This window comes from Felis catus, chromosome B3 (assembly GCF_018350175.1).
Source record: "Felis catus isolate Fca126 chromosome B3, F.catus_Fca126_mat1.0, whole genome shotgun sequence".
NCBI classification, from domain to species: Eukaryota; Metazoa; Chordata; class Mammalia; order Carnivora; family Felidae; genus Felis; species Felis catus.
The window spans coordinates 51,410,647-51,432,412 of record NC_058373.1 but is presented as its reverse complement, the minus strand read 5'-3'; the positions used below and the strand labels follow the sequence as shown (position 1 = coordinate 51,432,412).

The 21,766-nt window shown below is 39.5% G+C and overlaps 1 protein-coding gene across 1 annotated transcript; it reads right to left on the bottom strand.

The window, feature by feature from the left end:
• Window positions 1–5,403: 5,403 nt before the first annotated feature.
• Window positions 5,404–7,650, bottom strand: LOC123386333 (40S ribosomal protein S15a-like). The gene has a single exon (XM_045060727.1). The coding sequence runs from the start codon at window positions 6,280–6,282 to the stop codon at window positions 5,875–5,877; it is 408 nt and encodes a 135-aa protein (XP_044916662.1). The 5' UTR covers window positions 6,283–7,650; the 3' UTR covers window positions 5,404–5,874.
• Between the last annotated feature and the right edge of the window lie 14,116 nt (window positions 7,651–21,766).

Below are 21,766 nucleotides of genomic sequence, written 5' to 3'. Positions count from 1 at the left end.
AAAATTCAAAGCACAGCAGGGTATGAAATGAAAGATAAAACTCTCAATATACTCCTCCCATCAGGAATCATTGTCAACTGTTTCTCATGTAGTCTTTTGTACATTAGAACATTTTTAAAATTCTCCATGTGTAGGCAGGTATATGCTTTTTAATATTTAGTTTTATTTTTACCTATTGAAAAATTTATTTGTACAGTTGATATACAATGTTACATTAGTTTGAGGTTTATAACATAGTGATTCAACATTTGTATACATTATGCTATGCTCACCACAAATGTAGAGAGATGGTAGCTTTAAAAAGATTTACACAAAAAGAGTATAGTACATTTACTACTGTGAGTCTTTTTTGTTTGTTTCATTTGCTAATATATTACAAATTTTTTTATGGTTTTATTTTTGAAAGAGAGAGACAGAGCATGAGTGGGGAAGGGGCAGAGAGAGAGGGAGACCCAGAATCTGAAGCAGGCTTCAGGCTCTGAGCTGTCAGCACAGAGCCTGATGCAGGGCTTGAACTCACCGACTGTGAGATCATGACCTGAGCTGAAGTTGGATACCTAACTGACTGAGCCACTCAGGCACCCCTCATTTGATAATATATTTTAAGCCCATTTCCATTCCATTTCAACAAGATCTACCTAATTTTGTCAGGGCTGTATAGCATTCCATTGCATAGATATAGTATAATTTTTATAAACAAAATTAAATGATATTTAGTTATATATAATTATTAGTTATATAGTTATATATATATAATTTTTTTCTATTGTAAGCAGTACTGCAGCTCATAGCCGTGTGTGTGTGTGTGTGTGTGTGTGTGTGTGTGTGTATGAATATATTCCTAGCTATTGAATTACAGGGTAAAAGAGCATGCACAGTGAAAATTTTAAAAATAGATTTACCAAAATGTTCCCATACCAAATGTAAAGATTTATTCTAACAGTGTATGACAATGCCCATTTCCCCACCCATCATAAAAAAATGTGTGCATATTGAGTAAATAAACTTTTGTTATTCTGGTAAAAATTCAAAGACAGGCATTTTGCTTTTCTTTTGACTTTTAATCTTGAAAACCTTCTTCATTAAGGACTTGCAGCTCCCAGTAGAAGCTCTCTGGACACCCCTGAACTGAGGATTAGCCTTCTCGCCTAATCTTATCCCCCAAAATAATCCTTTGAAACAAATGGTGATGATTGGTGGGGTGGTGGTGGCTAGGTTCTGGAAGGGTAAGTGGTTTTAGATCAGATAAAGCTCATGATATTTTGTTATTCCATAACAAGTGGATGTGATTCATATTATTAGGTTCAAGTTGGCAAACTACAGGTCTATGGGAAGCAGTGTGGCTCCAGTATAAACAATGGAACATGCAGAAAGAGCCCAGGGTAGACTGATATAAGGTGGAGTCTACTGTGCATCTTTACATGCACTATATCACTAGGTAGAGTCAAGTACATCTCAATTCACTAGGTTCTGTCTCAGGACAGGGCCTGATTAGTTTTGGAGGGCATCGACGGTAGGGAATAGATCATTTAAAGCTTCTTTACTGTGCCAGGTACCTTGTAAGCCTTCCATACATGTGTGACTAATTGAATTGAACTCACAGGAGCTGCATTAAATGGCTATGGTGTTTTGGGCCCAGTCAATACAAGCTGGTTGAGCATAGGGATCACTCTGAGGAAAGGGACTCACCAGTTAGGATCCAGAAAGAGTGTCCTCTCATTGTCACATTGGTTACACTCCTCTATATGCCATGGACTCTATAGATAATTTTTGGCTCTGATTGATGCCTCTTTATTTGTAGATAAATCATACTTTTGGGGTTCCTGGGTGGTTTAGTTGGATAAGGGTCTGCCTTTGGCTCAGGTCATGATCTTGTGGTTTGTGGGTTTGAGTACCACATCGGGCTGACAGCTTGGAGTCTGGACCCTGCTTTAGATTCTGTGTGTGTCACTCTCTCTCTCACTCTGCCTCTCCCCTGCTCACACTCTGTCTCTCTCAAAAATAAATACTTAAAAAAAATTTAAAAATTTTTCATATTTTCCAGGTTATACTTGCTTAGCAAATAGTAAAAAGTGGGGAAAAAAATCTCATCTGTATTATACCATAAAAAGATAGCCATTGTATTGATTGGCTTTAGTTAATTCTCTTCTGTGTCATGTATTTATCACATATTTTATAATTGTTATGAATAATTTAAGATATACCAAAAGATACAAAAAATATTACAGCCAACACGCAGGTACTCACTATCCTGCTTAAGAAGTAAAACATTGACCCATGCTGTTGAAGCTCCTTTTGCCCATTTTTCCTGTCATGTTTCTTTCCCTCTCCCTAAGAGATAGTTGTTACACTGCATATATTCTTATATTTATATGCATCTATCATTACATAATGTAAAATATTGATTTACATGTTTTTAAGATTCGCATAATTATTTTTTATGCGATTTGTATTTTTTAAAGTTTATTTATTTATTTTGAGAGAGTGTGCCTGTGAGCGGGTGAGGGGAAGAGAGAGTGGGAGAGAGAGAATCCCAAGTGGGTTCTGTGCTGCCAACACAGAGCTCAACGTGGGGCTTGAGCTCATGAACTGTGAGATCAGGCCTGAGCAGAAATCAAGCCAGATGCTCAGCTCACTGAGCCATCCAGGTGTTCCCGCAATTTGTATTTGATGCTTAATATGATTGTGAGAGGCATGTTGATGTAGCTCTAGTTCCTCCATTTTCATTGCTGTATAGTATTCCTCCACATGACCTGACTACCATTTATTCATCCATTCTCTTATTAGTAGTTAGTAAGTTGTTTTCATGTTTTGCTATTACAAAAAGTAAAATTTTCAGTGGTTGTCTCTTTATGTACTTGTAGAAAGTTTCTTTTGGGTTAAGTTTCTCTTAACAAAATTGAGTCCCTTATTTTATGCATACATTTTAATATAATTGAGGTCATCCTATATACACATATTTTTCCACTTACTATTAAGACATAAGGATTCCTCCTTGTTGCATACATTTCATAAATAATTTTTTAATGTTTATTTTTGAGAGACAGAGAGAGAGAATGTGAACTGGGCACGTGCAGAGAGAGGGAGGGGCAGAGGATCTGAAGCTGTGCTGATGGCTGAGAGTCTGGTGTGGGGCTCAAACTCATGAATGGTGAGATCATGATCTGAGCTGAAGTTGGATGCTTAACTGACTGAGCCACCCAGGCTTTATGAAAAGCCACCCTTTTCATAAATATTTTTTAATGGTCATATAACATTCCAACATGTGAGTAGAATAAAACATTCTGGTATTATTAGAAATCCAGGTTGTATCCAGATTTTCACTATTGTAGATGATGCTTTGAATGAATTTGACTAGAAAGCTTTTTAGGTATTTTGGATGATTTCCTTAGGTTGGCTTCCTAAATAGTGAATTATTGGGCCAAATGGGATGTATGATTCTACAGCTTTTGCTACTACTTTGCCAAATTGCCCTTCAAAAGGCTTATAGTAACATTCTTGCCAACTAGCAGTGTACAATCTGAACCTGGAACTTGAAGGGCATTGTTGATGTCTTTTCCTGATTTAGGGGAGAGTGGTTCCAAATACTTCCTACAAGCAATTCAGAGTGTCCTGGACCAGAGGACACAGAAAGAGATGGGCACTAAATAAAAGAGCGAGAGGCTAAAATATTACAAGGTTTCTTGTCTAAAGGAGAGGACTGCTTCTCATACTGTTCCAGAGAGAACTGACTACAGGAAGGTGGGGCAAGGCATCTAAAGATGCCTTGCATATTTGCTCAGAAAGTCCCTTTTTCCTCAGTGTCTTTCTTCTAGTATAGCTCATCTCTAACTTCCTTTTTGTCTCCTTTTCTCTTTTGATTTTCAGGTAAATGATAATATCTGCAGATAAAAACATGGGAATCAAATCTTTTAAAGAAACTGAATCTTTTTTCTTAGAAGATATTATCTGTCATTTTGTTTATAATACTCAATTACAGTCAACAAATATTAGGCATCTGCCATATCCCACACTAGGATACAATGGTGAACAAAATATATTATGATAGTTTATTATTGTTAGCATGAATCCTATGATAGTATATTGAGTATATACCCTTTACGATAACCATACTGGTTGTAGAGAGTAATGGCAGTCATGTCTATCATTAGCAATACTAATAAAGATTACTACACTGACTAGCAGTGTCTGCAAATTTGTTGTGTTGACAAGTGTTTTTCTGGGCACTGCTGGAAATGAGATGTATAGGCAGATATTTTTCCTGGAGTTTCCAGATCTTTCATTGCTGAGCAGGCATGCCAGATTGGTTGCTTATTAAAACTGGCATGGTGCCCTGTGGGGCTAATGTGTTAATGACAAGTAGTGCTTCTCTTGAGCATTGGCCCTGCCCCTCATTAGTGTCCCCCAGGATCTGCCGCTGCCACCTTGGGTCTCCATTCTGCCCCCAACATTCCACTGAAAGCCTCCAGGAGTGGGGTTTCAGTGCTGCTCATACATCATAGGTGAGTCTTTAAAAAGGGATCTTAAAGATGGCAGGATAATTTAATGGCCAAATGTAATATTTGTAGCTCCAGAGGCTAAGATAATGATGAAAGCAATGAAACCTTAGGGTCTGGAGCAGGGTCTTTCTACCGAAGAGGGTGAAGAAGGTTGTGGAAGAATTTGTTTTATTTATTTATTTTTATTGTTTTGAACTTCCTTTGAATGTTCATGTATTTGCTAACAGGTCATGAGGGAAGGAAAGATATAAAAGTAGCTAAGAGGGAACTATGGTATTTTGAATTGGTATGGTGGTGTGGGTGGTTTCATTGTATGAAAGTAGAAGAAGGATGGTGGAAACTAGAAGAGGGGTGACCTACTCAATAGACCTGTGCAGACCTGACCACACAGGCCAGTTGGGGAGCCTTTTAGCTATAAATACCATGTTCCAGTTGTTCATGGAGAGGGCTTTCTCAGGCTATATTATACTTTGAACTGTAAGGGCAATTTTTATGCCCTCTATGCACACATTCCCAACAAGGGTTTATTGTTACACAATTGTTAAGAGTTAATGATATAGTTATTGCAATGTTTCAGCTTTTGGCATTTGTCAACACTTTTAAATAATAATACTGGGTAAAAAAATGATTGCTGAGAGCTCACATTGTTAGTGAACTGATTTTCTAAGCTCATAGAATTTAAACACTCTTGGAAAAAATTTCTCAATATAAAAAATTGTATCTGATCTGTTAATTTTATAAGCGTATTCATTATTACTATTATTAAAACTAATGAATTCAACTTGGCATTGGATCACCATATAATTAGAGGAATAAAATCACTCTGAATGCTGAACTCATTGGGAATGGATAATTTGACTACTCTAGCCAGTTCTATTATTAATTTCAGGGTTGTTCAGTTCAGCTTCAATTAAAATCAAACATTTATTAGTTTCAATTGAATTGTTATCTTTGAATAAGTAATGTGGGTAATATATGCACAAGGTAATATATGCAATGATAATAAAATTCAAACAGTATAAAATGGTATACAGAGAGAGTAAGTCTCTGTCCCATCACTGACCCTGTGTATCTGCCCTCTCCTCAATGGCAATCACTTTATCAGTTATGTGAGTGTGTGTACATGTGTGTGTATCCATTGAAAGATGTACCAGAGACCAATCTATCTGTCTTTCTATATTATCTCTATCCATATGTGATTTTATTTTACATAGATAGCAATATGGTATAAACATTTTTCTCCTTTTGCTTTTTAATTAATATTATACCTTGTTCATAGTTTCATATCATTTTTTTTTGTCCATTGAGGAATATTATTTGCACATCTAGTACATTCCTAGGAGAAGAATCCTAGGATTTTCTCTCCTGAGTATTTTCATCTTGCTTCTTCATGGTCCAAGATGCCAGCTGAGGTAAGTACAATGAAACCAAATTGGTGAGATGGGAGATTATTCTGCCATTTTTCTACATCTTTGAGCTGTACATCAAATCTGGGGCTGATCACTCCATACTTGTTTAATCTGCCCATGAGGTTCCCAACAATTTTCCCAGTTCTATGATCATCAACAATTTCAAATTCGCCAATGTAACCATGGTTCATCGTTACAATTAGAAACTGGATGACTTTGGAGCATGGCCTGATAAGAACCTGGCATTTGCCTCTCTTTTCAGCATTGTTAATGCTCTTGAGAGCATCCACCAGGACATTCATGTGCACCATTATGGTGGCACAGACAGATGGTGGAAACAGTTTTCCTATCTTTTTTGAAACACTGTTGAGCATTTTACTGTAACCCAAAAATGTATGGAGTACCTACCATGTTCTAAGTATTGCCTGGGAAGGAAAGATGAATATGACATGTTTCTGTCTCCCAGGGCTTATGTTCTGGTGGAAAAGAAGATATATCTCTGGGTGATTATAAAAAAGATAGGCTGTAGGTGTGCTGTAAGAATGGTGGAAGAAGAGTTAAAAGAATGAACCTATAAGAAAAAGATTAATTCTATCTGGAAGACATGAGAAGTTCTCCCAGAAGTAGAAGACTTGAAAAAGATACTGAATAATTGGTAGATCTCTGATGGGTGCAGATGTGGGTTAAGGGTTTCCAAGCAGGAAGGGGGAGAAAGGAATGCATGCTAAATCTGTTCAGGGCACAGTAACTATGTGATGTGGTTTGGATATCAATTTGGTGGTGGTAGTGGGCGTGTTTGTGGGAGAATGGGAGTGAGAGATAGAGTTGGTTTGTTGCTTTGAATGTCAGAGTGAAGAGCAAAGCTGTGTGTGTATGTGTGTATGAGAAGTGGGTGGAGATGAAGGAGGGAAGGCTTTTGTGTAGGCCAGATGTAGGGAGGGCCTGAATCTGAGCACGTTTTGTGGGAGGAGAAAGGAAGAGATGAATTCCTGAGATATCACAGAGCTAATTTTTCTTATGAATAAAGGTTGGCAGCTTTGTAACATCATTAGCCATTCTAAATCTATTTCCTGATGAACTTGGAGTTTTGAATTCCTAATGAGGACAATCTGACTGACAGCCCATTTAGGATAATACACCTTAATAGAAAAGTCAAACACACTTACTTTAACAGAGACATGCAACACCATTAATTTGCAGAATAAAAATAACTGTAGGTTGGCATCCCTTACTATGTAGTTATCATGGACATGGCTGATTGGAAAAAGCACTGAAGAATTGTGTGTGTGTGTGATTCTGAATTGAAACAAGGAACACACATCTATGTTCAATTGTGCCACTACTTGCAAAGGTGATTTCTACAAGTGAGAGTGCTAGAAAACCTTTAAAGGGTAAAAAATGAAGGAAATAAAATGCTCCAGATAACCTTAAGAGCGAAGTATAAATGACACTTTGCAAGCCTACTTCATTAGCCTGTTTTCAGCATGAGCGCTGTGGTGACAAATCGACATTACTTGTGTTTTTTTCATTATTTGGAATCTCTCACAATTCCAAGTGGTTCTTGGAAATGGGAAGCTAGACAATTAGCACATGAATTTGTGAAATTCAAATTGACTAGATTCTCAAAACAGCTACTTAAAAAAATTATAGTTTTTTTTTAAAGTACTTCTGTCTTTACCCTACAGGGACACATACATGTAGCACAGTAAGTGAAATTAATATCCTTTTTTATGTGCCCCTAATAAATAGTTTTTTTCCCTGAGCAAGTGGCTATTTGCAAGACCTGTCAAATATTTCAAATTACTGGCTGGAGTGATGGTCCACTGACTTTGTTTCGCACAAGCCACTTTAAAAGTTCAAGGCAGGTGGTAAGTTACACCAAAGATTCCATGAGTCCTCACCATACTCAGGGCTGGGGATTAGAGGTTCCGTAACTTGGGAATTGTAACTATGTTGAGTGGGGACAAGTGGCTGGAACTAGGCAAACTTCATGTTCCTTGGACATCAGTATGGCCAGGAATGGTAAGGGGAAGGCATTGAGGTGCACAAGTTATTGGCAAGATGAATCATTGCCCAGCTTCCAAAAACAATGCAGAAAGTCCCATTTGCAGTTTCTCTTATCCCTGACCTTCCTCTGAATACCTCCAGAGTCAGATATGTGCAATTGTTAGAAGGCTTCTGAAATATTATGTTGATTTCTGCTTCCTTATGATCCATTTGCCCTAGCACTACCCAGAAACCAGAACTTTAGGATGCATAAGAAACAGCTAGGGATGCTTTTCCCTTTTCTCTTTTCTTAAATATATTTATTATGGAAAACTTTAAACATGATACAACAGTAGAGAAAACTATAAATAAAAAAACTATGTCTTCCTTATCCACTCTCAATAGTTATCAATATATCAATGTATTTATCCTCTCTCCTGCTTTTTTTTTTTTTTTTTTTTTTTTTTTTTTTTGAGAGAGAGTGTGCAAGTGGAGGAGACGGGCAGAGGGATAGATAGAGAATCTTCAGCAGGCTCCAGGCTCAGTGTGGAGTCCAATATGGACTCCATCCCATAACCCTGGGATCGTGACTTGAACTGAAATCAAGAGTAAGACTTTCAACGGACTAAGCCACCCAGGTGCCCCCTCTCCTGCTTTTTTAATGGAGTAGTTTAAGGAAAATCTCAGTCATACAATTTGATCTGCATATACATTAATATGCATCTTGGCCAGATGACAACTTTATTTCTATACATTCATAACAGCATTATTACACATAACAAAATTAACAATAATTCTCTAATTTAGGTAGTACCTAATCCATATTCATGTTGTCCCGGTTGTCTCCAAAATGTCTTCTAAAGGTGGTTTCTACACATTATACATTGCACTGAATTTTATATTTCTTAATATAAATATATATTTCTATCTGTGACAGTCCCCCCCATCCATTAAAAAAGTATTATTTGCTGGAGGAACTAAACCATTCGTTTTATAGAATGTGCTACATTAAAGATTTGGCTGATTGTATCATTATAGTAAATTTTAAATAGTTTACCCTGTTTCCTAGTAACTGACAGTTACTTATATAGGAGACTTATTTAGATTTAGTTCCATTTTGGGGGGAAAAATACATGACAGATGGTGCTGTGTGCTTCCTATTGAGTCACAGCAGAAGGAGTCCCACATTTAGTGGTGTTGAGATTGATCCATGGATTCAGGTGTTATACCCCTGAATGCACTGATGCATTGGTCTGGCCCAGACCTCTGAATCAGAATCTCTGAGAGAATAGCCCAGGTGATTCTGAGACAGGTGACCCATGGACCACTAATATCTGAAAAACATTGTTCTAGCGAGGCATTCTGAGGTGGGAGAAGTTTTGGGAAATACAGTGTGTGATGATTAATTTTATGTGTCAAGTTGACTGGGACATGGGGTGCCCAGACATTCGGTCAAACATTATTTCTGGATGTGTCTGTGAGGATGTTTCTAGATGGGATTAACATTTGAATTGGTAGACCAATTAATGCATATCACCTCCCTCCTCAGGGAGGACCTCATCCAATCAATTAAGGATATGAATAGAACAATCAGGCTGAGTACGAGGAAACTCCTCCTACCCAACAGAGCTAGAACGTCAGTCTTTTCTGCCCTTGGACTCAAACTGAAAACTTGACTCTTTGAGCCTCCTGGCTTTTAGACTAGAACTTATACCATTGGCTCTCCTTATACCATTGGGTCTCCCACTTGCCAGCTGTAGGTCTTGGGACTTCTCATCTTCCATAATTGAATGATCCAATTCCTTATAATAAATCTTTCTTTCTATCTCATTGGTTCTGTTTCTCTGAAGAACTTGGACTAATGTACTGTACTAAACAATGCAAAATATGGTTTTTTTACTGCAGGACCTCTCAGATTCTTTAATACATGCTAACGTGTATTGTAATTTTCCAAGCAGGGGGATGGTTTGTAGAGTTTTCTAGACTAATGTGACCAAGAAACCTTTTATGATCATGCATCTTGCGAGGTTGGTGTTCCACCTGTTTACAGTAAACAAAGCTTTGATGTGTAGAATAAACCTCCTTAATTTTCCATCTGCCAGCTCTTCAGATATTTTAAGGTGGCAGTTTCTATCCTTAGACTTCTCTTTTTTAGGGTGAATTTCCTAGGACTTCCAAGTTTTCCTTATGTGCTTACTCTCGCATTTTCTTTTTCCTTTTCTCTTTTTGGAGTATTCTCTGGTTAGTCAAATCCTAAATAGTTGTGGCTTACCTTTTGTATGTTGTGAGGACTATGAAGAAGGCCTTAAGGAAGGCCTTCAGAAACAGCTGGTGTTTACCTGGTTCAGAAAAGTAGGACCTCTAGCTGGTCAAAATAAGCTTTTGGTACCTCAAATTATGTGCTCTTCTCAGAACTATCTCTAGCAGTTAGTGCTGCTTCATTTCTTTAGTTTTTAACAAAAAAGATAATTTATTGGTTCATGGAATAGTACCTTCAGGTATGGTTTGACCAGGGCTCAAATGGAGAGACCTGACTTCTCTCCATTTCTCTGCTCTCCTTCCTTAGTCTTCTATTCTCAGGCAGACTCTCCTTTGGTGGTTATAAGATGGCTGCAGTGACCCCCAAGGCCTTGTCCTTTCTCATTCATGTCTAGCAGAAAAGAGCAAAGTCTGCTTCTTGTGAGGCTTTAATCTTTAGATACTTCCATCTGATGAGAGTTTATCTGGATGGAAACAGATGAGCCTTTCCTTTTTATTTCCCAATTTGAGTATATATCCAAAGACACAGACTCTTGCACATGTTTTAAGTGCCTAGAAGCAGCTGAAGCTGCTGAGAAGCCAGAGAAATTCAACATCAGTGGGTGAGGAGGGCCTCAAACTTTACTGTGGTCAGCCCCTGGTCTTTGGTTGTTCAATAATTTACCCACCTGCCTCCCCTCCTCCCAACCCATTTTTTAGCTGAAGCCCAGAGAGCTTAGGTGATTTTTCAGATATCACACAGACAGTTGTGGGGCAAAGCTGTGCCAGACGCTCTTTTCTACAAAGGCTGGGACTACATGTTATGTGGGAAATCCCACTTATGAACTTTATTTCTTGGGCAAATGTTTGAAGGTGCTTTTTAATTTTGCAATATCAGAAACTGCTTTCCCTTATCAACCCTGAATGTACCCTTTGTTTTGGAGGCCAGTCAGAAGGGGCAGCAGCTATTACTCATTGCCTGTCCTTTGGACCTTGGCTCCACGAGATGGGGGGCTGGAAGGCTTCCTGAGTGGGCAGGGTTTGTGAGTTCATGATCTTGTGGATGGCTTATATCAAACCTTTAAAAAGGACAGAGTTGAGAGAAATCTAAGTTTAAGAAACTCTGGGGTATGATATATATGGAACTTAAATGTTATATATACTTACACACACATGTATGTGTATGTACATATATATACACACACACACACACACACACATATATACATATATATATATATATATATATATATATATAATTTTCCTAATCTTTTCAGCTCATCTACTTTATTTTTTTTTCTTGCTCCTTCCTACTCCTTTACATACTTATTCACAGAGCAAGAGTGTTGAAGAATGGTCAAGGAAAATGAGTCTACCATAGCATAAGTCTAGGTTCAAATCCCGGTGCAGCCACTTATTGGATGATTGTAGGCAAACTGCCTAAATTTCTACACGTTTGGTTTTGAATCTGCAAAATGAAAATACTAATACCACTACAACACATATCAGCTGATTTTTGTGATTGTTAATGGGGATAGTGCTTATCAAGGGTTTAGTATAGTGCATAACCCACATACTATGTAGATATTAGCTCTTATACTATCATAATTACACTTTCTACATAGTTATAATTATTGTGTAGACATCCTTTTTCTGTATTCATGTAGCATGTGATCAACATGAAACATTTTATCTGAAATAATTAAAAATTTTTACAGAAAGAATTTCTCGGGAAATCCAGGATATTTTACTTCTTGGCACTGCGGCACAATTTCCTGCCCTGAGGTCACATTTTGAGTCCGCAGCAGCTCTTGATTATTTTGGGTCCACTCTCAGCAATTGGGCAGCAGATCCTCCTCTCCTTTCTTTGGCAGCTGGGGCAGTGCTGGGTCAGGATGCACAGAAACCATCTGCAGCCAGTGGCTTCAGGGAGCAGTGCATGGTTGATCACAGCCTTGACCTGGTTGGCTCCACCTGACTTTCTAGGAACTCCCACCTTTTCCCTCCCCATTGTAGCTGGGTAGATAAGATTTTATGGTATGTGATAACAATGGGATCTTGCATTTAGAGTGTCTTTCTCTTTCTCTTTTATTCCAAGGTGTTCTCTTGAAAGGGCAAATATTCATCTTTAAGTAGTAGCATTCCTGTGAAGTTAAAAGGCATAGAGAGGCAAAGAGAAAATGGACTCCTAGATAGTCCCATGATAGTTGGACCAGGGTGTGGCTGGACAAGTTGGGGATAAGAGGAAAGCTAACTGTCAAACTCTCCTGCCCCTCTATTCTCTCAGATCCTTTCTTCTAGAAGATGCTATCTGAACACTTAGGAATGTAAGGCCTGGAATCTCTCTGCTACTTTAGCTCCAAGTGCCTAGGCAAAGTGGTCAAGATGGTAGAACTTGTCTCTCACAATCTTCTGGGTCCTGTGGGTGCCTCCTCACCTTGCTTCTACCCATCTACCAAACAGCCTAGGCATGGAATGTTCCCTAGGCTATTTAGATTAAACCAAATCACAGGTTCTAGTGATGTAACATGTTACCCTTTCTCGGAAGTTCATGTTTGTAAAGGGTTATCTGGAGAGAGGGGAATGCTTGCTACTCAGAATTAGGAGACTTGGACTAAATTCCTGTTGACGAGCTGGTTGATTTTGGGCTACATATCAACGTCTTTTGGCTTCACTTTCTCTTATTTCAAGCAAAAAAACTTAATTAGATGGTGTTAACATCTAGAACTTAGTTTCCTGTGAGTATCTGTATATGTGAAGCAAGTCATGGGGTTAGGGTATACTTTTTAGTCAATCAATTAATCAATCAGTTAATTACAGTAGAAAAAATTTTATTCTAGTATAGTTAACATATGGTATTATATTAGTTTCGGGCGTACATTATAGTTATTCAGCAATTCTATACTCAGGCTTCATCACAGTAAGTGTACTCTTAATCCCCTTGGCCTATTTCACCCATCCCCCACCTGCCTCCCCTCTGGTAACAATCAGTTTTTTCTTTATAGTTAAGAGTCTGTTTTTTTGGTTGTCTCTTTCTTTGTTCATTTGTTTTGTTTCTTAAATTCTACCTATGAATGAAATCATATGGTATTTGTCTTTCTCTATTTCACTTAGCATAATATACTCTAGATCCATCCATGTTGTTGCAAATGGCAAGATTTCATTCTTTTTATGGCTAAGTAATATTCCACTGTATATACATACCACATCTTCTTTATCCATTCATTTGTTGATGGACATTTGGGCTGCTTTCATAGTTTGGCTATTGTAAATAATGCTGCAATAAACACAGGGGTGCATGTATGGCCTGCCTCCCCCACCCCCTGTATTTTCATGTTCTTTGGGTAAATACCCAGTAGTGGAATTGCTGGATCATACAGTAGTTCTATTTTAAGTTTTTTGAAGAACCTCCATAGTGTTTTCTATAGTGACTATACCAGTTTGCATTTGGGATAGGGTATACTTTTGAGTAGAAGCCCTTTCTGGTACCTTCCAAATAAGTGACAGTCTATATATCCTGCTTCATGTTCCTCTCCTGAGAACCGCCAGAAATTTGGGGAGCTCAGAGTGCCCCTCTAAGGCATCAGTGGGGGACAACTAAATGGATTATTCTTGGAAAGGTATAAGGAACAACCAGAGGAATGAACCATATCCTGCCTCTGCACATGGCACTGTTCTGAGGCAAGGGAATAGCATGTGGATTATTATTTCATATATATATATATATAAATTTCCCACATTTCTGTCTGGCCATATTTTTGGCCCCCCCCCCCCCAACTTGACAGTGGCCAAGCTGAATTCTCAGGACACAAAACAAGACAAACAAGAAGGCAATAGCTATTCCTGGGAGAGAAAGAATCAATAACCAATGTTTTTTCCTGCCAACCTGAATTTGGAAAGAAAGGTACAGCATGAAATTTTACCTTCCTCTTTCAACCAGGCACCACAGACAGAGACATGGGATAGTTGACTTTGTTAAGAATTCTTACCATGTACTGCCTTCTGCCAGTTTCCCAGGGTGCTGTCTGCAGGCTCCATAGTGAGTGCGGTGTCCCATTGGGTCTCATCTTGGTCACCAGGAGGAAAAATAATTCTTCCTCTATGCTTTATAGTGAGTACCTGGCTGAGATCTCTTTTTTTCTAGGGTACCTTGTAAATGGATCAGCTTAGTTAAGATGGTTAAAAGTTCCCTACTGTGGTCACTAAAATTCAAGATGACTTTTGGTAAGGTTAACTTACTTGCTCAACTGTAAAACAAAATTTTATTCATCTAAGGCCTCACACTGGGCCTAGTCCAGTTTAAGTCAGACCCACTCTGATCCTGGGCTCAGTCCAGTTTCTAAGTCAAAACCAGTACAATGCCAGACCCAGTCTGGGTTTTGAGTTGGAGCCAGTCTGACTCTGGCCAGTTTACAGACCCACTTTAGAAAAAGAAATGCTCAAACAAGTCTGAAAGCTCTAATGCTAAAAGCTGCAGAGCTAGGATCCGAAAGACACTTATCCACTACCTACAGAGACAGTGAGAAAGCAGTAAGCTCAAGAGGCTCAACAGGCACCTATATGTCTGGTTGCTCACTGCCCTTGGGGGTTATCAGGAGTCTCTTTTGGTTTCCTCTTCTGACAAGAGAACTGCTAGAAGATAAACTGAGGCATATGAAAAATTTTAATACTGGGTGAAATAAGTCAGTCAGAGAAGGACAGATATCATCTTTTCACTCATATGTGGATCTTGAGAAACTTAACAGAAGTCCATGGGGGAAGGGAAGAGGAAAAAATTAGTTACAAACAGAGAGGGAGGGAGACAAACCACAAGAGACTCTTAAAATCAGAGAACAAATTGAGGGTGGATGGGGGGTGGGGGAGAGGGGAAATGGGTGATGGGCCCTGAGGAGGCACTTATTGGGATGAGCACTGGGCGTTGTATGTAAGCCAATTTGACAGTAAATTATATTTAAAAAAAAGAAAAATTTTAATAATTTGAGCAAAAATCAATTCAAATTGGGCAGCACCAAACCAGAAGTGGTTAGCAGAGCTCTCCATTTCAAATTTATTAAGCACACATTGGACTAGATCTTCCAGGGAAAGTAAGGTTCCAGTCTTTGCTTTCCACCAACTTTGAAGTTAAAACTTTGCCAATGGAAGTATAGATGCTCTTGAAAAAGATTTGCCTCTTTAGTGACATCTGTTTTCCTGTCTATTTGATAATTTTGGTCTTGTCTGTACACTGCATCAATGGGGACAGGGTGAGCTTAGTCTTTTGACTTGACCTCTGGCTTCCTTTGTGCTGTTTTTAACTTTTTCACAGGTTTGGTTTGCTGGATTTTTCTCCCTTTTTCCCCCTTCCTCTTTCCTTCTTTTCTTTCTTTTTTCCTCTATATCTTCTTTTATCTGCCTTTTCTCACTTCCTCTCTTCCTTCTAACACAATTTTATTCAATTACAATACATTTTGTTATATTCCAATATAATTTCGTCTGTGTGAAAAAGGATAAATAAGCCACAGATAGTCATAGGCAAATAGTTAAAATACAAAGCAATATATGATATTGTAAATTTATATGAAAGAGAATTGGTTGTATAATTAGATAAGAAAACCTAACTTTGACTAAGGTTTAGGGGAAAGGTTTCACAAAACAGGTGAAATTTAGTGTGAGTCTTAAAGGCTGTGTAGTGGAAGAGAGAGGTATCCATATGTGTGATGGAGCCAGCAAGTCTGGAGAACAGCAGCAAGTTTGGAGTGACAGAGAGCATTAGGTATGTGAAGAACTGATTAAGGTAGGAAAGATAGGTCAAACCAGGTTCTGAAGAGGTATTCAGAACTTTATTCTTTCCAAAAGCTCCCAAAGACTGCAAAGTTCCCAAACAAGAAACATGCATGATGAGCTCTGAATTTTATTTAAAGCTCAAAATTATATTATCAAAAGAGATGATGATAATATTAATAGCTGGTGTTTACTGTGCATTTAGTATACAGAGACACTATGTTAGCTACTTTATATCCATTATTGCATTCAATTCTTATGATCACATCACAGTGTGGGAGTGTTATGGACTGAACTGTGTCCCTCTCAAATTTATTTGTTGAAGTCCTAACTGCCAGTAACTCAGAATGTAATCCTATTCAGAGATAAGGTCTTTTATTTTAAAATTTTTTAATGTTTATTTATTTTTGAGAGAGACAGAGAGACAAAGCACAAGCAGGTGATGGACAGAGAGACAGGAAGACACAGAATTCAAAGCCGACTCCAGGCTCTGAGCTGTCAGCACAGAGCCCGACACAGATCTTGAACTCACAAATTGTGAGATCATGACCTGAGCAGAAGTTGGACGCTTAACCAACTGAGCCACCCAGGCACCTCTGGAGATAAGGTCTTTAAAGAGGCGATTACATTAAAGTGAGGCCATCTGAGTGAGCTCTAAGCCAGTCTGACTAGTAACCTTACAAGAAAAGGAAATTTGGACATACAGAGAGATACCAGGGATGTGTGAGCACAGAGAAAAGATTGTGTGAGGACACAGGGAGAGGGCAGCCATCTGTAAGCAAAAGAGAGTCCCCAGAATGAAATCAACCTTGTCAATAGCTTGATCTTGGACTCAGTCACCAGAGCTGTGAGAAAATAAATACTGTTGTTTGAGCTATGTGGCCTGTGGTATTTTGTTATGGCAGCCCTAGAAAACCAATACAGGATGGGTGTTATCCCCATTTTGTAGCTGAGGTGACCAAGGCACAGACAACTATTTCCTCATGATTGCACAGCAAACACATGGAAGAGATGGAAAGAGCCCTAAGTCACTATACCCCAAGGCTGCCTTGGAATCCCAGAGGGGCCCAGAGACTGTGAGGAGTATAAGGCATTAATCCACTTGTAGTTTTAAAGGTGATATAAAGGGGTGGTAGAAGGATAAGCTTGAGGGACCCATGCTTAATGCTAACTGTTGCTCAGACACAATTCATTTGGAAACATGATACCTAACTCCTCTGTTTTCCCTTTTATTAGTAATGTCACAAAACAATTCCATAGTTTCTCTCTAGATCAACGGTGAGAATCTGGAGGTATATTTTAAAACTCAGGAAATAGTCCATATTAAGATGATTAAGAAAGATCCACGAGGCTTCCTTCCTTGCTGTAAATTGTGTACTTTATGTTAAAATTGATTACTGTCATCATTCATATGGCAGATGTTGATGAGTGTCACCCTGAATCTTCAAGACATCAGATCATCCAGCTATCAGGCTGGTTTTGCAGAATGCACAATTTTGGTTTTCCAGTATATAATTCAGTGTCAGAAGAGTTTATGTGCCGCTTAAGCCCCTGCAGCCTATAGATAGGAAATACATTCAAAATGCAATAATTATGTTTTTAGAGTGCTGGATCTGTGCTAATAAATCAGAGAGGAAAGTCTGGCAGGATTGGAGACCAGTGCTAAGGACAATAATGTCAAGATTCTAGCGAGGAGGATTGGAGGTCTGTACATAGTTGGGCGGGGGCTGATATTCAGCAACTGGATACACAGTCACTTGTGAATTCCATGTCTTCTTGTCCTTTTTCATGAAAGCAAGGGAATTTACAAAAGCCTTCCACTCTTGGGGGAGCACTGGAGTGTAGCCAAGATTTATGAATGAATACTCTTTTTTAGTTCTTTCTCTGCCTCATCCTTCCTCATCCTTTAATTTCATTCCCATTTCTCTTTGTTAAACAAGTGGGAAGAAAAGACTATAATATTTGTAAAAAAAAAAAAAAAAAAGCACATGTTAGGAGACCTGGGATTTAGTTCTGACTTTGCTAATTGGTATATGACCTTGGGGGAGTCAATTTGCCTCTCTGAGCCTTCATTTCTGACTCTATAAAATGAAGGGGATAGATTATGTAATTCTAATATTTGATGATTCCAACTTCTCTTTGTTCTATGAAAAACAGTTGAAATAAAAAAGGCTGAAGGCTATCAACTAGCATGAATTGTTAGTGTCGGGGTCAATCCTCCTAGGAGAGTTGGTGATGTGCTCCTTTGTTTTGACTATCTCCTTTCTCCACTGTTTCTCCTTTTTCTTTGTTTTCTTTAGTTCACATTTTATTTATTTAATATAATTTTTAATGTTTTATTTATTTTTTGAGAGAGAGAGTGACAGAGCGTGGGGGGGGGGAGCAGAGTGAGAGTGAGAGAAAGAGAGAGAGAGAGAGAGAGAGTCTAAAGCAAGCTCCAGGCTCCAAGCTATTAGTACAGAGCCTGACGTGGGCCTTGAACCCATGAACTGGGAGATCATAACATGAGCTGAGGTCAGATGCTTAACTGACTGAGCCACCTAGGCGCCCCTCTCTGGTTCCCATTTTATATAAATGTGGGTGCCCCCCAGGGCATGCTTCAGGCATTTCCCAATCCTAACCTTGTCTATCAAATCTTGACATTTCTGGGTCCTCTTCTCCTCCCTGAGCACCTTCAGGTAAAAGAAACAAAATAGATAAATATTTTCATAATTAGGATGTAAATGATTTATTTTCAGCAGGCATCATTTTTTAGATGCCTACAGCCTCTTCAATCCACTATTGAGTCCCACTATGTGCAAAGCACTCTGTTATTGACAATAGGGATTTAGATAGATAAGATGGGGACCCTGCCCTCAGGATGCACACTTGAGGTAGGGACACACACTACTGACTATGATGTAACCTGGTCTGTGAGGAGAAGAGGAAAGCCCGTGTTGGGTCTTGCTAGTTGACAGGATGGATTTTGAAAAGCAGCAGTGGGTGGAGGGGTAGGCAGGTCAGTTACAGGAGACCTTTAGGATAAAGGCCCATGGCAGGTAGCAATTTCAAGTGTGTTTAGTGAAAGGCAAGTGGTGTGTATGGGGGGTGGGGTATGATGATCTGAGTGGGAGGACAGAGTTGGAAGATGAGCTGAAGTAGAAGCAGAGTGACTGGGGCTTTGAATGCCATTCTGAAGAATCTGGGTTGCATTGTATAGGTGGTTAGGAGCCATTGAAAGTGGTCTGGGTCATGGCATGAGCTGAAGCTCTGTTCTCCCTAGAATGTGTCATGTTTGGAGGAACTGGGTTGGGAAGTGTAGACCCAGCCATGGTCTATTTGCATAAGAGATACAGAGTCCTAGACACTAGGATGTACACAGGCACTACTTTTTGTGCAAGAGGTCATAAAGACACCACCTATAACCCTGTGTTATAGGGATAGGGGACATTGGTAGCCCACTAGTTTGGTTTGGAGCACCTAGGAAACGACTCTGGGATTCTTGGGATGATTTAGGAAGAACTAGAAGAGTCTGCAGGTCCTATAGAGTGGGTGGGGGTAGGGTCAGAGAAATGCTTTTGTGTGAACGTCACTGCCTCACCGGGAAGCTGTGGTTAAGAGAAGAGGAAGGGTGTTTGGAAGGTAATGAATGAGGGAGAAAAGAAGGGCACTGATGACCATCACTTTGTGGAGCCACAGAGATGGAGGTGTGGCCCTTTGACACACCCCATTGTGGGGGTTGCTGTACTTGTTTGATCTCAGGACAAGGCCAATGCTAACCAGACTCTCCTTTCTATACCTCTAAACATTAGGGGTGTGGAGGCAAATACTGCCACTTTTCACCTGAGCAGCAACATGCTATGAGATATCACTGGTTTAGTAGCTTTTTAAGCATTTCTTGGACTCTTTTAAAACCTAGGGATTAGCCAATGAGGTTCCTCATGTCACAGAGAGGACTAAGGAAGATTTGAAGGAAGAAAAGTTGGCCTCTCCACTCTCCTCCTGGGTCTGTCTGCTAGACAAACAGATCCTGATGCTCACTGACCCACGTGTGCCCAGAAACCTGAAGAGTTAGCATAGGGAAAGTGGGAAGACTCAGAAGGAGATGTGCAGCTTCAAGTCTAGGGCTTATTTCAGTTCACGGAGAGTTGCCTTTCACATTTCAACGCCCCCTGATCTTGCATTCTCGAGGCAGCACTCTCTCAGATACGCTCAACACATCCACTTAAGTAACTCGATTACTCTCACAGGCGCTTTTACATAATGCACCTCCCATCAGGTAGGGCGCTCAATCATTCAGCACAGAACCCAGCGTCTCTCCTCTAATATCACTTTACACACAGCTAATGAACACGGGTTCCCAACAAGTGACTGCACCAGTCAATAAAGGACCGCGCAATCCTACCTGCCTGTGCTGCCTCCGCTGCCGCCTCTGGAACCAATTAGCCTGCTCTTTCGCGGGTGCTGCGGGAATACATTTCCCAAAGTGGTTCTCCTGCTCACCCTGGGGTTATCTTTCTCTCTCTCTTCATCTTCACAGAGGGCATGCAAAACAAGGGAGGCTGTGGCAGTTCCACTGACAGGCTAGACAAGTTAGCGCTGGGAGCTGGGGACACGATTTAAATTCACCATCCAACTCCATTGTCTTGATCCAGCAAAGGGGTCCAGGGTGATTTGGGTTATGGGGGATATATAAGGAACCCCCACCACTCCTGATACTCTGAAAAGCAAGTAAGCTGCTGGGAGAACAGGCTGGTTTGTATCTTAGTCCCTCTCCTCTTCTGGTCTCAGGGTTTGAACTGTTACCTGCAGGTACAGATCCAGGAAGAAATGAAAGTGCACTTGCCCTCATTTGCACTTGTCCTTTCTCCTGCTCACCCCTGCCATAAAATCACAGTTAGATATGGTCCCTGTGTTGGAAGTCAGGATGCACTGACAATCACTGGTTGGGAGACTTCAGGCAGGAAAGTTCACCAACTTCTTAGTTTGCTCTCCTGTGGAGTTTCTGCTCTGCCTCTTTCATCAGGCTACTGAGAGGACCAAATGATGAAGCCCTTGTGAAAATACTTTGTAAAAGGAGAGCTCTGCACAGATACACAACACTGAGTGATAATGTGGGTAAATGGAAACAGCAATGGCTAGAATCCAGCAGATTAGAACTGAGTTATTTTCTGTTCAGTTTTGCTACTTATTAGCTCAGGGGCTTTGGACACATCACTTTACTTACACAGGACTCAGTTTTCTCATTGAGAAATTGGGGAAGATAAAACTTACTTCATAAAATTGTTTGAAAATTAAAAGAGGTAATGGGTGTGAAAACTGTATTGTTTTCAAATGTATTGTACAAATGGAAGGAATTGTTATTGCCTATGTCAATTTAATTGTGGCCTTAATCTAACTCTCCCTGTCCTTTGGGTATTTCATTTGCATTTTATTATTTTCTCCCAGTTTTTATGCCACTTTTTGTTTATTTTGAAAAACACTTCTCCTCTCTTTTAGGGCTTCTTGACAAGACAATAAGCTTCTCATGCAAAGCCTACATGGGCCAGGTCTGCAGTGGGTTCTTCAGCTACAGCTATGCCATTGAAGGATTTGTATACAATCAGTGCTTAATAAGTGCTGCAGACCCACTGAAATCATTGAGTACTCAAGTCCGTCTTCTGTTATCTCATTTCCAAGAGAGATGCTAGTGGTCTGACTCAAGGAAAGGAAAAAACAATGAGCTAAGAGAGTTAGTCTTTGATGATTTCTTCTTTCCTTGATGTCCTTTTCCTTTGGTTCAATGAATGATTCTGGTTCCCTAAGCCAGTTGTGGAAGTCTGTCACTCATCACAAGTTCTATCCCAGTAAGGCAGTAAAGTCTTTAATGATGGGGCTTTGTTGTAACTAATGGGA